Source organism: Acipenser ruthenus, chromosome 50 (genome assembly GCF_902713425.1).
Source record: "Acipenser ruthenus chromosome 50, fAciRut3.2 maternal haplotype, whole genome shotgun sequence".
NCBI lineage: Eukaryota > Metazoa > Chordata > Actinopteri > Acipenseriformes > Acipenseridae > Acipenser > Acipenser ruthenus.
In genome coordinates, this window is record NC_081238.1 from 8,670,881 (window position 1) to 8,688,064 (window position 17,184).

The 17,184-nt window shown below is 41.3% G+C and overlaps 2 protein-coding genes across 2 annotated transcripts; both read right to left on the bottom strand.

The window, feature by feature from the left end:
• Positions 1-717: 717 nt before the first annotated feature.
• Positions 718-3,858, bottom strand: LOC117404946 (zinc finger protein 135-like; the record flags this gene model as incomplete). The annotated part of the gene is made up of 1 exon (XM_059015376.1): positions 718-3,858. A coding segment is annotated over one exon (1,350 nt), but the record flags the coding sequence as incomplete, so codon positions are not given.
• Positions 3,794-16,211, bottom strand: LOC131722033 (zinc finger and SCAN domain-containing protein 12-like). Its single transcript, XM_059015605.1, has 3 exons — positions 15,998-16,211; positions 14,149-14,623; positions 3,794-6,028 (listed from the first exon to the last, which is right to left on the bottom strand). The coding sequence occupies exons 2-3, from the start codon at positions 14,591-14,593 to the stop codon at positions 5,853-5,855; spliced, it is 621 nt and encodes a 206-aa protein (XP_058871588.1). The 5' UTR covers positions 14,594-14,623; positions 15,998-16,211; the 3' UTR covers positions 3,794-5,852.
• Positions 16,212-17,184: the final 973 nt, after the last annotated feature.

Consider the following 17,184-nt stretch of genomic DNA (forward strand, 5'->3'; position numbering starts at 1 on the left):
TGTTCAAGTTCATGTTGGATGATATCAACTGCCTCCAATCGCTTTCATGTTTCATCACTGACATTGGAAAAAAAAAATCACATTTGCAGAAAATACAGCTGCATGTGGATTAATGTATACGATGTTGTGCGAGGGAGTGTGCAAGCACCAACTTTATTATACAATATAGCACAGTATTTAAATTAAACATTCCGTTTTCGGCTCGTTGTCCAGTTTTTAACAAACGTCTGTTTGTTAAAGTTATGCTTGGTGTGTACGTGAATTTGTTTACCAGTGCTGCAAAAAAAAAAAAAAAACTAAAATACAAAGTATTATATTAAAAAAGGACCAGATTTTTTTTCTAAATTATTATACGTTCCTGATTTTGGTTTAGTAAACTTAAGGAAAGAAAACAATGCTATGCAGTAGGATGTCAGTCTCAGTTTGACAGATAGTTCCCAGGTATGAATTACGTGTTCTCTGTTGTCTTGCATAAATGAAATAAAACACAATTTATTTATTCATCGCTGTACACACTCTATGCTAATGTTTTACACGAGGAGCTATATCCCTAAAAAATACATTCCTTTATATCTGTTGTCATTATTACAATACCGTAGTTCTTTTTTCAATATACGAGGATTTTATATAAATGAAAAAAAGCAAAACATTACACAATATATACAGTAGGCTACTGTACTACTATTGTAATTCAATATTTACATAGTGTGAAGAAGCAATGCCAGAAAATGTAAACATCCGATGGTCTTTTATTAATAAAAAACAAGTTCACTTGATTATTATTATTTATTTCTTAGCAGACGCCCTTATCCAGGGCGACTTACAATTGTTACAAGATATCACATTATTTTTACATACAATTACCCATTTATACAGTTGGGTTTTTACTGGAGCAATCTAGGTAAAGTCCAGAGGCTTGCTCAAGGGTACAGCAGCAGTGTCCCCCACCTGGGACTGAACTCACAACCCTCCTGTCAAGAGTCCAGAGCCCTAACCACTACTCCACACTGCTGCCCTGATTATTTCAATATGAACACAAGTGAACTGAGTCCTGGGAAAACATGGAAGTGAACCACGAAAACGAGCCCCAGTTAATTTCCAAACAAACTCAGTACGTTTGTATACAAGGCAAGTGTGAACAGCTAGCACATTGATACACTGCTTCAAAGCAAACAAACCGAACTGAGGATGTTTGAAATGAGCCCAGTTTGAATACACCCTAACTATCGTATTCGATTTTTTTTTCCTGGGTTGGGAAATAACATTAACGATTTAATAAAGGTAACAACAAGATAACACAATGTGAATCTCGGTGAGCAGAGTACAGTAGCTTGTAATTCCAGTCTGTAACTGTTTAAAAAATCATAGCCTTGGCTGTCGTAGAGTCCATTTTACCCTTCGTTTCACTGGAGCAGACATTCATGTGACATATACCAGTGCGCTGACTGGATAGGATTGCTTTTGAGTTGTCTGGGCGTTGTCAGGGGTGTTACACGGGGCAATCCTCGTGGGATTTGGTCACAAGCAACATAGCTGCTACTAGTAAACTGTCTAGACAGTTACTGCTAGAGCTGCTGACCCGCTTTAGAGATCAATTATTATTAATAATAAAAGTAATCGCAGAATCATTTTCATTCTCCCGTGATGCTAGTAAAATTCCAGACTTTTTGAAAACTTTCATAACTGAGACATAGTTTTTCAAGCATTTTCAAGCCCTGGAAATCAGTTTTGCATTTTTCCATACTTTTTCCAGACTCCAGACTAGCGTACGAACCCTGATTAATAGTCATAGCTCAGCTACATTTTCATTGGGAATTTGTCACCAAGTGCAAGATATTGCAAAAGAGCAAGAAAGAGCCAGGGATGAAACCGCTATGACTTTCTGTACCCAAGATCCGCACACATGCCTGCTGCACTGCTATTACTCGAGGCACTTTACAAAAGCAACACAAACACAAGCATGGACAATGCACACTGCAAAGTGACACGTCACGCAATATTCACTCATTCATGTCATAATACAGTCATGCAACACTATCAGTTTTCATACGTTTTTGAATAGTGATGAATTTCCAAGACCCATCCTCCAGGCGGTTGCCCAGTAAGGACGCTGCAGTCTCGTCTCTGGGATGCTACATCAGGGGTCTGGATACTCATTCCCATCAATTTATTTATTTTCAAGTTAATTAAGTTTAAATGTTAAATCCTGAAACTCATTTCCACACTGAGTTAGTGATTTCTCCTGACTCGTCCATCAGATGAGGTGTGGAATAGTTTCCTTTCTGCATATTCCCACTCCCAGGCACTGACTGCATTGACAGCCTGAGTTAAACTGACAGCAGAGAAGCCTCTTGTGACGTGTCAGCGTCACCGCCCACTTTGACAGAGAGCAAGAGAGTGGATTTGCATTTTTATAATTTAAAATGCATGCTCTTAAGAGTGATACACAAAACATACATGCTGAAAAAATGGACCGCAAAGGGTTAAGAGTGATATACAAAACAGTCTTTAAGGTTTCTCTCCTCTGTGAATTCGCTGGTGTTTTTGAATGGCTTGTTTAAGACGGAAACTCTTCCTACAGTCAGAGCAGCAACACAGTTTCTCTCCTGTGTGAACTCGCTGGTGTTTTTTTAGGCTTCCTAAATGACTGAACCTCTTCCCACAGCAAGAGCAGTGATATGGTTTATCTCCTGTGTGAGTTCGCTGGTGTAAAACAAGGCTGTCTGACCGAATGAAAGTCTTCCCACAGTCAGAACAGTGATACGGTTTCTCTCCTGTGTGAGTTCGCTGGTGTCCTTTTAGCCTTCCTAACTGACTGAAACTCTTCCCACAGTCAGAACAGTGATACGGTTTCTCTCCTGTGTGAGTTCGCTGGTGTGAAACAAGGCTGTTTGACTGTCTGAAACTCTTCCCACAGTCAAAACAGTGATACGGTTTCTCTCCTGTGTGAGTTCGCTGGTGTGAAACAAGGCTGTCTGACCGACTGAAATTCTTCCCACAGTCAGAACAGTGATACGGTTTCTCTCCTGTGTGAGTTCGCTGGTGTGAAACAAGGTGGTCTGACCGACTGAAACTCTTCCCACAGTCCGAGCAGTGATATGGTTTCTCTCCTGTGTGAGTTCGCTGGTGTGGAACAAGGCTGTCTGACCAACTGAAACTCTTCCCACAGTCAGAACAGTGATATGGTTTCTCTCCTGCGTGAGTTCGTTGGTGTCCTTTTAGGCTTCCTAACTGACTGAAACTCTTCCCACAGTCAGAGCAGTGATACGGTTTCTCTCCTGTGTGAACTCGCTGGTGTTCTTTTAGGCTTCCTAACTGTCTGAAACTCTTCCCACAGTCAGAGCAGTGATACGGTTTCTCTCCTGTGTGAGTTCGCTGGTGTGAAACAAGGCTGTCTGACCGACTGAAACTCTTCCCACAGTCCGAGCAGTGATACGGTTTCTCTCCTGTGTGAGTTCGCTGGTGTAAAACAAGGCTGTTTGACTGACTGAAACTCTTCCCACAGTCAGAACAGTGATACGGTTTCTCTCCTGTGTGAGTTCGCTCGTGTAAAACAAGGCTGTTTAACTGACTGAAACTCTTCCCACAGTCAAAGCAGTGATACGGTTTCTCTCCTGTGTGAATTCGCTGGTGTTGTTTTAGGTTTCTAAAATGATTGAAACTTTTCCCACAGTCAGAGCAGTGATATGGTTTCTCGCCTGTGTGAGTTCGTTGGGTTTTGTTTAAATGCCCTATCTGCGTGAAACCTTTCCCACAGTCAGGATATTCTCCACCGTCTGCCCTCGCTTTAGCTGCTGGACTGGAACCTGGAAAACATGAACAGGAAAGAAAGTAAGACGGACTGCTTGTAGGCTTAAGGTTGGTTCATAATTCAGACTCCGACATAATTTGTTGAGGGTCTCTGACGCTGTGTGACAGGTTGGAATTACGTCACACACACTCTTGCGACATGCCTATTTTTTGGAAAGTCGTACAGGCTTTTCTCATGCGTCTGTAACCTGAAATCGCTTGTGGTCTGCGCTGGATGTATTGCATTCATCTGCAGTGATGTATGAACCAACTCTCAGGGCATGTGCAGGGCCGGATTAACACATAGGCAAACTAGATATACAGATAAAACTTGACTTCACTGACGTTCGAACCGAGGCATGCATCTCAAAATCAAATTGTCCTGACGGGTGTTATGCAGATTTCTGTTCCCCATAGAATTGTGTATCCCCTGTGCAGAGGCAGTTTCTCAAAGATCGCTGGACGTGCACGTGCGATATTTCTGTGCCCGAGCCCCACTGTGTTGTCAAGCACTGCCATGGAGTTCAACAACGGTGGAGGAGTGGATTAAAGCATATGAATTTCAGCTGTGGGGGCTTGCACTGGGTTACACCAGCTTAAAGTTAAAAATTTAGAGTAAGTAGTGGGGTTCCAAAGATATAACGTTCCACATCCCCATGTGTTGCTAGAACTGTATTTTTGTTTACGACTGTAAGTCGCCTTGGATAAGGGCGTCTGCTAAGAAATAAATAATAATAATAATAATAATAATAATAATAATAATAATAATACAATACTACTTTTTAAATAACGTACCTGTCATTTATTTTCAATGCTAACATCATGACAACTTTTTACACATAACTTTAAAGCATGTTTCAAAGCTCTTTTCAAAATGCCCACCCTAGTGCACTGATAGCGTCAGGATTACTGCCAACATTGTCAGGTAACACAGCAATAGTGATCCATGATGTGGTACGGAACAGAAAAAACAGAGCACTTAAGGTTTTTTGTTAGGGTTGGGAATTTCGAATAATAAGATATTCGAATATACCAAGAATGAAAGTTTCGACTCCTCAACCTCTAATTACTCATAACAGTGACAGGTCCTTAGAAAGTATTAGCAGCAACCACACATAGGGACGCTGTTGCAAAGTGGGTAAGTGAGTGCAGGTGAAGGCAATGCAGCAGTGCAGAAGAAAACAGACAGACAATTATATCCAGGTGCAAGAAAACAGACACACAATTATATCCAGGTGCAAGAAAACAGACACACAATTATATCCAGGTGCAAGGGTGTGTGTTGGTTTCACAATGTCCAGAGGCTGACGGCAATCAGCTGTAAATAATACTGTTGTAAAGTGATACAGTGGTGTGTATCACTTCGATTAGAATCCCCGGGTTTGACCTGTAACAAAAAGTCCCGTTCTTTTAACACCCACACGTAACACAAAACACAGACACAGTTCTTTAGTGAGTGATTTTAGTGCTCGTGGTGCGTAATACAATTTGTTGTGGTGAGGGAAGTGCTGGTGTCCGGGTTTGATGCTGGCCTGTGGCTACAGCTCCGGACAGTGTTAGTAGTCTTAGAAACAAACAAACAGTTTACTAGACAAACGAACAAACACAACACTCACGTTTTTTGTTAGGAGTGGGAATTTCGAATAATAAGATATTTGCAGGTGATCTGATTCAAACATTCAAAATCCTAAAAGGTATAGACAATGTCGACCCAGGGGACTTTTTTGACCTGAAAAAAGAAACAAGGACTAGGGGTCACAAATGGAGATTAGATAAAGGGACATTCAGAACAGAAAATAGGAGGCACCTTTTTACACAGAATTGTGAGGGTCTGGAACCAACTCCCCAGTAATGTTGTTGAAGCTGACACCCTGAGATCATTCAAGTAGCTGCTTGATGAGATTCAGGGATCAATAAGCTACTAACAACCAAACAAGCAAGATGTGCTGAATGGCCTCCTCTCGTTTGTAAACTTTCTTATGTCTACACCCCCTTGAACTTTTTTTCACATTTTGTTGTGTCAGTGCCTCAGTTTCGTGCATTTAAACGAGGATTTTTTCCACTTATCTACACACCACACTGTTAAGATTGAAACTTTTCCCACAGTCAGAGCAGTGATATGGTTTCTCGCCTGTGTGAGTTCGTTGGGTTTTGTTTAAATGCCCTATCTGCGTGAAACCTTTCCCACAGTCAGGATATTCTCCACCGTCTGCCCTCGCTTTAGCTGCTGGACTGGAACCTGGAAAACATGAACAGGAAAGAAAGTAAGACGGACTGCTTGTAGGCTTAAGGTTGGTTCATAATTCAGACTCCGACATAATTTGTTGAGGGTCTCTGACGCTGTGTGACAGGTTGGAATTACGTCACACACACTCTTGCGACATGCCTATTTTTTGGAAAGTCGTACAGGCTTTTCTCATGCGTCTGTAACCTGAAATCGCTTGTGGTCTGCGCTGGATGTATTGCATTCATCTGCAGTGATGTATGAACCAACTCTCAGGGCATGTGCAGGGCCGGATTAACACATAGGCAAACTAGATATACAGATAAAACTTGACTTCACTGACGTTCGAACCGAGGCATGCATCTCAAAATCAAATTGTCCTGACGGGTGTTATGCAGATTTCTGTACCCCATAGAATTGTGTATCCCCTGTGCAGAGGCAGTTTCTCAAAGATCGCTGGACGTGCACGTGTGATATTTCTGTGCCCGAGCCCCACTGTGTTGTCAAGCACTGCCATGGAGTTCAACAACGGTGGAGGAGTGGATTAAAGCATATGAATTTCAGCTGTGGGGGCTTGCACTGGGTTACACCAGCTTAAAGTTAAAAATTTAGAGTAAGTAGTGGGGTTCCAAAGATATAACGTTCCACATCCCCATGTGTTGCTAGAACTGTATTTTTGTTTACGACTGTAAGTCGCCTTGGATAAGGGCGTCTGCTAAGAAATAAATAATAATAATAATAATAATAATAATAATAATAATAATAATAATACAATACTACTTTTTAAATAACGTACCTGTCATTTATTTTCAATGCTAACATCATGACAACTTTTTACACATAACTTTAAAGCATGTTTCAAAGCTCTTTTCAAAATGCCCACCCTAGTGCACTGATAGCGTCAGGATTACTGCCAACATTGTCAGGTAACACAGCAATAGTGATCCATGATGTGGTACGGAACAGAAAAAACAGAGCACTTAAGGTTTTTTGTTAGGGTTGGGAATTTCGAATAATAAGATATTCGAATATACCAAGAATGAAAGTTTCGACTCCTCAACCTCTAATTACTCATAACAGTGACAGGTCCTTAGAAAGTATTAGCAGCAACCACACATAGGGACGCTGTTGCAAAGTGGGTAAGTGAGTGCAGGTGAAGGCAATGCAGCAGTGCAGAAGAAAACAGACAGACAATTATATCCAGGTGCAAGAAAACAGACACACAATTATATCCAGGTGCAAGAAAACAGACACACAATTATATCCAGGTGCAAGGGTGTGTGTTGGTTTCACAATGTCCAGAGGCTGACGGCAATCAGCTGTAAATAATACTGTTGTAAAGTGATACAGTGGTGTGTATCACTTCGATTAGAATCCCCGGGTTTGACCTGTAACAAAAAGTCCCGTTCTTTTAACACCCACACGTAACACAAAACACAGACACAGTTCTTTAGTGAGTGATTTTAGTGCTCGTGGTGCGTAATACAATTTGTTGTGGTGAGGGAAGTGCTGGTGTCCGGGTTTGATGCTGGCCTGTGGCTACAGCTCCGGACAGTGTTAGTAGTCTTAGAAACAAACAAACAGTTTACTAGACAAACGAACAAACACAACACTCACGTTTTTTGTTAGGAGTGGGAATTTCGAATAATAAGATATTTGCAGGTGATCTGATTCAAACATTCAAAATCCTAAAAGGTATAGACAATGTCGACCCAGGGGACTTTTTTGACCTGAAAAAAGAAACAAGGACTAGGGGTCACAAATGGAGATTAGATAAAGGGACATTCAGAACAGAAAATAGGAGGCACCTTTTTACACAGAATTGTGAGGGTCTGGAACCAACTCCCCAGTAATGTTGTTGAAGCTGACACCCTGAGATCATTCAAGTAGCTGCTTGATGAGATTCAGGGATCAATAAGCTACTAACAACCAAACAAGCAAGATGTGCTGAATGGCCTCCTCTCGTTTGTAAACTTTCTTATGTCTACACCCCCTTGAACTTTTTTTCACATTTTGTTGTGTCAGTGCCTCAGTTTCGTGCATTTAAACGAGGATTTTTTCCACTTATCTACACACCACACTGTTAAGGGGAAAAAAAGTTTTTTTTATTGAGAAAAAGATGATATATTACAAATACAAAACTGGAAGATCATAATTGGATAAGTCACCAACCCCGAGTTAATACTTGGTGGAAGCACCTTTGGCAGCAATTATAGCTGTGAGTCTGTTGGGATAGGTCTCTACCAACTTTGCACACCTAGATTAGGCAATATTTGACCATTCTTCTTTACAAAACTGTTAAAGCTCTGTCATGTTCCTTGGGGAGCGTTGATGGAAATTTTCGATTGGATTTAGGTCGGGGCTCTGCCACTCGATGACATTTACCTTTTTGTTCCTTAGCCACTCCAGTGTAGATTTGGCTGTGTGCTTTGGGTCGTTGTCATGCTGAAAGGTGAACTTCCGTCCCAGTTTCAGGTTTCTTGCAGAGGGCAGCAGGTTTTCCTCAAGGACTTCACTGTACTTTGCTCCATTCATTTTCCCTTCTATCCTGACGAGTGCCCCAGTCCCTGCCGATGAGAAACATCCCCATAACATGATGCTGCCACCACCATGCTTCACAGTAGGGATGGTGTTCTTTGGGTGATGCACTGTGTTGGGTTTGTGCCAAACGCTTTGAATTTAGGCCAAAAAGTTCCATTTTAGTTTTGTCAGACCACAAAACTTTTTGCCACCCTACCACACAGGCCAGATTTGTGGAGTGCTTGGGATATTGTTGTCACATGCACACTTTGACCAGTCTTGGCCATAAAAGCCTGTAGCTCTTGCAAAGTTGTCATTGGCCTCTTGGTAGCCTCTCTGATCAGTCTCCTTGCTCAGTCATCCAGTTTGGAGGGACGGTCTGATCTAGGCAGGGTCTTGGTGGTGTCATACACCTTCCACTTCTTAATAATCGTCTTGACCATGCTCCAAGGGATATTCAAGGCCTTTGGTATTTTTTTTATACCCATCCCCTGATCTGTGCCTTTCAACAACTTTGTCCCAGAGTTCTTTTGAAAGCGCCTTGGTGCTCATGGTCTTTGCTTTGAAATGTACTACCCAGCAGAGGGAACCTACAGAAACTACTGAATTTATCCTGAAATCACTACAATTTAACACAGGTGGAGGCCACTTAACTTGGTGTGTGATTTTGAAGGCTATTGGTTACATCTGAGCTAATTTAGGACTGCTATTACAAGCGGGGTAGACACTTATCCAAACAAGCTATTTCAGTTTTTATTTTTAATTAATTTTCTACAAATTTCTAGAATATTTTTTTCACTTGGGAGTTGTGGGGTAGGACGGCACTGTATATATATATATATATATATATATATATATATATATATATATATATACACATTATATATATATATATATATATATATATATATATATATATATATATATATATATATATATATATATATATATACATATACATATATACATATATGCATACACACAGTGCTGTGCAAAAGTTTTAGGCAGGTGTGAAAAAATGCTGTAAAGTAAGAATGCTTTCAAAAATAGACATGTTAATAGTTTATATTTATCAATTAACAAAATGCAAAGTGAGTGAACAGAAGAAAAATCTACATCAAATCAATATTTGGTGTGACCACCCTTTGCCTTCAAAACAGCATCAATTCTTCTAGGTACACTTGCACAAAGTCAGGGATTTTGTAGGCATATAGTCAGGTGTATGATTAAACAATTATACCAAACAGGTGCTAATGATCATCAATTCAATATGTAGGTTGAAACACAATCATTAACTGAAACAGAAACAGCTGTGTAGGAGGAATAAAACTAGGTGAGGAACAGCCAAACTCAGCAAACAAGGTGAGGTTGCTGAAGACAGTTTACTGTCAAAAGTCATACACCATGGCAAGACTGAGCACAGCAACAAGACACAAGGTAGTTATACTGCATCAGCAAGGTCTCTCCCAGGCAGAAATTTCAAGGCAGACAGGGGTTTCCAGATGTGCTGTCCAAGCTCTTTTGAAGAAGCACAAAGAAACGGGCAACGTTGAGGACCGTAGATGCAGTGGTCGGCCAAGGAAACTTACTGCAGCAGATGAAAGACACATCATGCTTACTTCCCTTCGCAATCAGAAGATGTCCAGCAGTGCCATCACTCGCTGCTGGTGTGGAAACACCCATTTGACTGCAATGACTTCTAAATGATTTGCTTGTGTTGCTTGCGTCCGGTGTGGATACAGCTTAACAAACAAAAAGCCTTTTTTCAGTCGAGACGCCTCACATCCCCACTGCACACAGTAAAAGATGCACTGCTTGCTTGTTTCAGTCGAGACGCCTCACATCTCCACTGCACACAGTAAAAGATGCACTGCTTGCTTGTTTCAGTCGAGACGCCTCACATCCCCACTGCACACAGTAAAAGATGCACTGCTTGCTTGTTTCAGTCGAGACGCCTCACATCCCCACTGCACACAGTAAAAGATGCACTGCTTGCTTGCTTGTTTCATTCGAGACGCCTCACATCCCCACTGCACACAGTAAAAGATGCACTGCTTGCTTGCTTGTTTCAGTCGAGACGCCTCACATCACCACTGCACACAGTAAAAGATGCACTGCTTGCTTGCTTGTTTCAGTCGAGACGCCTCACATCCCCACTGCACACAGTAAAAGATGCACTGCTTGCTTGCTTGTTTCAGTCGAGACGCCTCACATCCCCACTGCACACAGTAAAAGATGCACTGCTTGCTTGCTTGTTTCAGTCGAGACGCCTCACATCCCCACTGCGCACAGTAAAAGATGCACTGCTTGCTTGTTTCAGTCGAGACGCCTCACATCCCCACTGCACACAGTAAAAGATGCACTGCTTGCTTGTTTCAGTCGAGACGCCTCACATCCCCACTGCGCACATTAAAAGATGCACTGCTTGCTTGTTTCAGTCGAGACGCCTCACATCTCCACTGCACACAGTAAAAGATGCACTGCTTGCTTGTTTCAGTCGAGACGCCTCACATCTCTAAAAGATGCACTGCTTGCTTGTTTCAGTCGAGACGCCTCACATCCCCACTGCACACAGTAAAAGATGCACTGCTTGCTTGTTTCAGTCGAGACGCCTCACATCTCCACTGCACACAGTAAAAGATGCACTGCTTGCTTGTTTCAGTCGAGACGCCTCACATCTCCACTGCACACAGTAAAAGATGCACTGCTTGCTTGTTTCAGTCGAGACGCCTCACATCTCCACTGCGCACAGTAAAAGATGCACTGCTTGCTTGTTTCAGTCGAGACGCCTCACATCCCCACTGCACACAGTAAAAGATGCACTGCTTGCTTGTTTCAGTCGAGACGCCTCACATCCCCACTGCACACAGTAAAAGATGCACTGCTTGCTTGTTTCAGTCGAGACGCCTTACATCCCCACTGCACACAGTAAAAGATGCACTGCTTGCTTGCTTGTTTCAGTCGAGACGCCTCACATCCCCACTGCACACAGTAAAAGATGCACTGCTTGCTTGTTTTTTGCCACATTCTTTGTTTTCTTCGAAAGTAGCAGATGGGTGCTGGCATTTTAGATGATTGAGAATGTACTTGTTGATTTACAATATGAAATGCTTGTGCTGCAGAGATTACATTGCACGGTGCTCTCATTTAACTTTTTTCAAAATACTTCCAAGCACTGCATTTTTTTTTTTTTTAAAGATGCTATTTTCACTGCTCATGCACTCCCTTAGCCAATAGCAGAGCTAGGTAAGGAAGAGCCCCACCTCCTGTCAGTTATCAGTGAGGTGACAATTGTAGTGGCTGATCACTTTTAACTTGCTCCTCTGTCAAAATACCATGCCAAGCTTTTTCGGGTGTAGTTAGCTCATTTTTCCATTTGTTTTAGAAATTAACGAGTACTCGAAACTTGATCACAGTGTTTCGAGTAGTAATTTCATTTCGAATACTCGATTATTCAGACTCACCCCTGTTTTATGGATCTCTCTTCCTGCAGTGATTTAGAGTACAGATCTCAAACCTCAGTGCACTAGAGCAGACATTTCTAAAAGAGCTTTGCAACAGACTAAAGTCATGTGTTAAAAGTTGTCTGGAAGTGAAGAATGAAAAGAAATGACAGGTACGTTATTTAAATATTTGTAGCAACACGTGGGGACGTGGAATGCTATATTTTTTAGAACCCCGATACATACTCTTTATAGCCTTTACTTTATGTGTAAAAGCAAAGTCAGTAAAGACTGACGCTGGTTAAACTGAGCCCTGGGATCAAAATCTGCCCTCAGAGTTCTCCTGTAATGTTTCGGGTCTATTTCCTCTAAAACACCCTACAATTATATATTTTTCAATAGCATTACGTTTAGGGGTGTTAATCATTTAAAGTTTAAACGGTTAAACGTTAGCAAAGTGTCAAATGTTTTTAATTTTGCTGAATTGTTTAAACTTTGTCAAATGTGCATTTCAAATATTAAGAAGAAGAGCGTGTCTGCAAATAACGGCTACTCAGAGTTTTCTTTTGTTGTCCATTTCCTACCTTTGTCACGTGACATCATTGTCACTGGATATTCACCTCGCAGTTTCCAGCATGCTTTTGCTCTCATGACTATCAATGTTATCTTCAGGAGATCGAAATAACCAAAGCGCTGTCTGGGCATATTGTGATATAAAGGGAGACTGTGCTCTGCAGAGCTGAGTTACAGCAGCAGTACAGGAACAATGTTAAAATACATGAAAATATAACTACTGGTGCTGGATCTAGTGAGGAGGAGGTGGGGCCCAGGCAAACAACAATGCAAGTGCATGGCTGGTAGTGCAGGAAACGTGATCAAACTCGGGCTGAAAACACAATACCATGGTTGATTACTGAGACGATCGCAACTGATTCAACAAGTTAATGTGTTTTGTTGATCCAGATTTTTAGTCTTGCTGGTTTGCATTAAATCCTTGAGTGTGAGTGTGTGCTGGTACGGCAGATCAGCGCGTTGCTAGGATACACACTTCAAGCCTTTACATTCGTCTTGGAGAAGACCAATCACAAGCAGGACTATTGGATGCACGGTTTCTTGATTTAAAAATTAAGGCAACACTATTTTTATCTATTAAATCTACCAATTACCTTTTGTTTCAAAGCATGTTGTGTTTGGATTATATGGCAATACTATAGAAAAATAAGATGAATTTAGTACAATTGTTACATTAGTCACAGTTTGTGAGATTAATTCAAACGCTTTGCTTTTGGACATAAAATGTGAACAGTACTGAAAAGCCATAGTTCAGAAATTACTTCTGTTAAATACAGTATTTTAAATTATTATTACAATGTTAATCTGATGCAGACGCACGCATATTCTTTTCAGTTGTTAAATGTAAGTCCTTTGTATTTTTTTGTTTTTTATATAACTGAAGTGTTCTCATTTGAATGCAAGTCGTGCCTTTTTGTTTAACTATTATGCACAACACTGTTTTAGTTATTAGAGCGTCTGTTAAAAAAAAAAAAACTAACGTTTGTTTATTTTGAAAAATAAAACCTCAATGCATGGATAATCATTGATAAATGTCTAGACGATAATCGAATACGAAATGAGGGTGCCGACTGCACCTCGACTTAACAGGATCAAATGCATTATTTAAGGAGAGTTGAAAAGCTGAGGTAAAACACTGAACAATCAGAAGACCTTTTTACAGACATATAGGCTATGCGATCATTTATAGAAAGCTACTTATTTAAAAAGATATAGCACTCTCAATGTTTTTACTTGAACGTTTAAACTATATATTTGTAGAAGTCTAAAAGTGTGAAATAAATGAAATGGAATCAAGCACCCCTAATAACGCTACACATGTACAATAATATCCCTCTATTTAGACACTGAACATTTCTAATGTTATGTACAGTACTTTAGTTCTTCTCCCCTTGGTATAATCGGGTAGGAGTGCCCGTGTGAAAGGGGCTTATATCTGTATCTTAAGATCACCAGTAGTGAGTCCTATCCTGAACTGGTGTGAGTGGTACAGGAAAAACAAATAGCTAGTAATGTAACCCACATGCTCCCTCCCTCCCTCTCTGCCACACTATCACGCAATCTAGAATGACAATGTCACAGCTACTGGGAGTCACTCACCTGCTAGACTGCATTCTGAATGTGACTGCCCGTCTTCCTTTCCACCTCCTTGCATGCTGTTGGGAGAGCCTTCCTCTCCAGCGCCTTGCTCTCTCACACAGACTCTCTCCAGCTCAGGGATGTTTGGTTTGAAGTCCTCAGATTCTTCCTTCCCTGGTTCCATGTGGTCAAACTCTACTTCAGGGGGCTCCTGTTTAATATGGTTAATTTCCAGCACCTCTTCTTGTTTCACAGGAAGGGGTTCTTCTGTCTGCGGGATCTCCAATTCATTGCGCTCAGCTTTAACCTCAGAGACCTGTGGCTGACTGCTGTCACATTGCATCTCACAGAGCTCCTGTTTAATGGGGAGAGAAGCCAGCCCAGAGACCTCCGCTCTAAAGGGGACAAGTTCAGGTTCAGAGAACTCCTCTTTAATCTGGACAGATTCCATCTTCACACTGTCCATGGCAGCACACGGGATTATGCTTAGTAGCAGCTGAAAAAGAAATGCATTTATTTAAATATAGTGCTACTAAGGCCATTCAAGGGACCGAAAAAACCTGGCTTTAATAGCAGGGCTGGATTTACTATTGAAGGGACACAGAATTTCTTGTAATACGTTTATAATCCCAGAGGATTGTATCTGTCTAATCTCAAGAATGATGGATGAAAGTTACTATAGTTCTCTTTTCATTAAATAAGTATGTTTGGTGTTTTATAAAACATTCTCTTAAAGACTGATCAGCAAGGAGTCATTTTGTCCTCAAACCTGGTTGTTAGGAGCTTATTGTTCCTTTTAGGAGGCTGAGTGGTCCAGTGGTTAAAGAAACAGGCTTGTAACCAGGAGGTCCCCGGTTCAAATCCCAGCTCAGCCACTAACTCTGTGTGACCCTGAGCAAGTCACTTCACCTCCTTGTGCTCCGACTTTCAGGTGAGACGTTGTTGTAAGTGACTCTGCAGCTGATGCATAGCTCACACACCGCTTTGTGATGATGGTCCACTATGAAAGGCGCTATAAAACTAAAGATTATTACTATTATTATTATTATTATTATTATTATTATTATTATTATTATTAGAATCTGTTTCTTGAAGGATCCCAGGGTGTCGCTTCAACAACGTTACTGGGGAGTTGGCTCCAGACTCTCATGATTCTCTGTGTAAAAAAGTGCCTTCTATTTTCTCTTCCAAATAGCCCTTTATCTAATCTCCACACACATACACAATGTAATGAGATGTAAGAGAGTAATAAGAATTAAAAATAAATAAATCCCTAGAGAATTGTGTTTATTTATTACCTTAAAATAAGTACTACATACATAAACAGTGTGTTGTCGTGGCAATTGGTGATCAAAGAAATAATAAAGTAAAATAAAACAAAATAAAATCAATAAATAATAAGATCATCGCCTTACAGTGATGACTTTGAAGTCATAGTGCATGGCAAGTGTTATTAGGGAATGCTGTGTCGCGTTTTCAAGCGCGTCACTGAGCTGCGCTGCGAGGTTTGGAGACGCGCTTCTCCACAAGCTGCGTGTGACGTCAGAAAGACAGCAGCCAAGAGCAGCCGGCGCGCGCTCCGGGTAACAGAACGAAACCCGTATTGACCCGCGAGACGCTTTCAGAACAATGAGAATCTGTCTGGAAACCCGCGAAGCTGTCAGCCCTGAAACACACAGACTGTGAATGAGAGGATGAGAAGAAAAACAAACGCGCTGACACAGACACGCCGCTTCACAAATACAACACACACACACACAAAAACAACGCGCTCCTACCACACTACAACCCGGACCTTTCAAAATAATACAATATAACAGCGCTCTGTAGTTTATAAACACATTGTAGAGCTCCATGCAGACTCTCTCACCTCCTCTCTGCTCTCCCTCAGTGTCTGAACGGATAAAACAACGCGCTCCTACCACACTACAACCCGGACCTTTCAAAATAATACAATATAACAGCGCTCTGTAGTTTATAAACACATTGTAGAGCTCCATGCAGACTCTCTCACCTCCTCTCTGCTCTCCCTCAGTGTCTGAACGGGTCTGTCTCCCACAGAACGAGGAATATACCAATCACAAAATACAAACCGATATGAGCGGTTTAACAATTCAACTAATATGAACCGCAAAGGGAATCGTGATACCGGGGATCTTTTAATAAAAAATGAATATGACTTTCAATTTTAACATCATAATCGAGCTGTTTGTAGCTCTATATTTTCCCCAGTGAATACAATTTGAATTCAGGTAACCCCTCCCCCATGCCGGAGTTGGTATAGTCCTTTCTCTATCAGGCGGCAGCAGCGTCGATGCAGCGAGTTTCACGCAGATATATAATCTGTGTTTCGTGTAATTATATTGATATTTCCCGTCCTCTTCTTCCGAATGAGATGTTCAAACACTAACGCGATACCCCTGATAATGTTTTTAGAAGTATATCAGGTTAATTCAAGTTGAGCGCCGTTGTCACAAACAGATCCACAATGGCGCAGGCATGCTCGCAGTTTCATAGCTTTCTCTTCGCTAGTCTTGGAGGTTCAGGGCGTGTGAACTTGTTTTTGGTAAATACAGCACAGGGTCGCAGAAAGGTCATTCTTTACGAGTAAACTTCCAGGCAGTAACCTCTGCTATTTCTACCCCATGCTTTTATTTCGTTTCTCTTAAACTGTATTCTTGTCTCCTATTCTTTATCCAGGACAGTATTCCTCCCTGCTGTCCAGCGGCACAGATTTAGACTCTTCCTCAGACTGCGCTGCGAACTAAACCAGGCAACAGAGCCGCGTCCACAGCAGCAGAAGAGTCACCAGCAATGAGACACGCCAAGGAGTGCGCTGCTCTGTGAGACTCGAGGGGACGCGTTATCAAAGCGCTTCCTCCAGCCTTTAATTAACTGCTATTGATTTAAAAAAGGACAAGACATCATGTTAATGTTACAACATGAAAAAATAAACACACTGAGAGTGCTGAAGAGGGCTTGAAATACAGTGTATCACTCAGCTGTTTGGTTCTAGTTTTGTAAAATGAACAGGTGGTTTACCTCTTTAAAATAAAT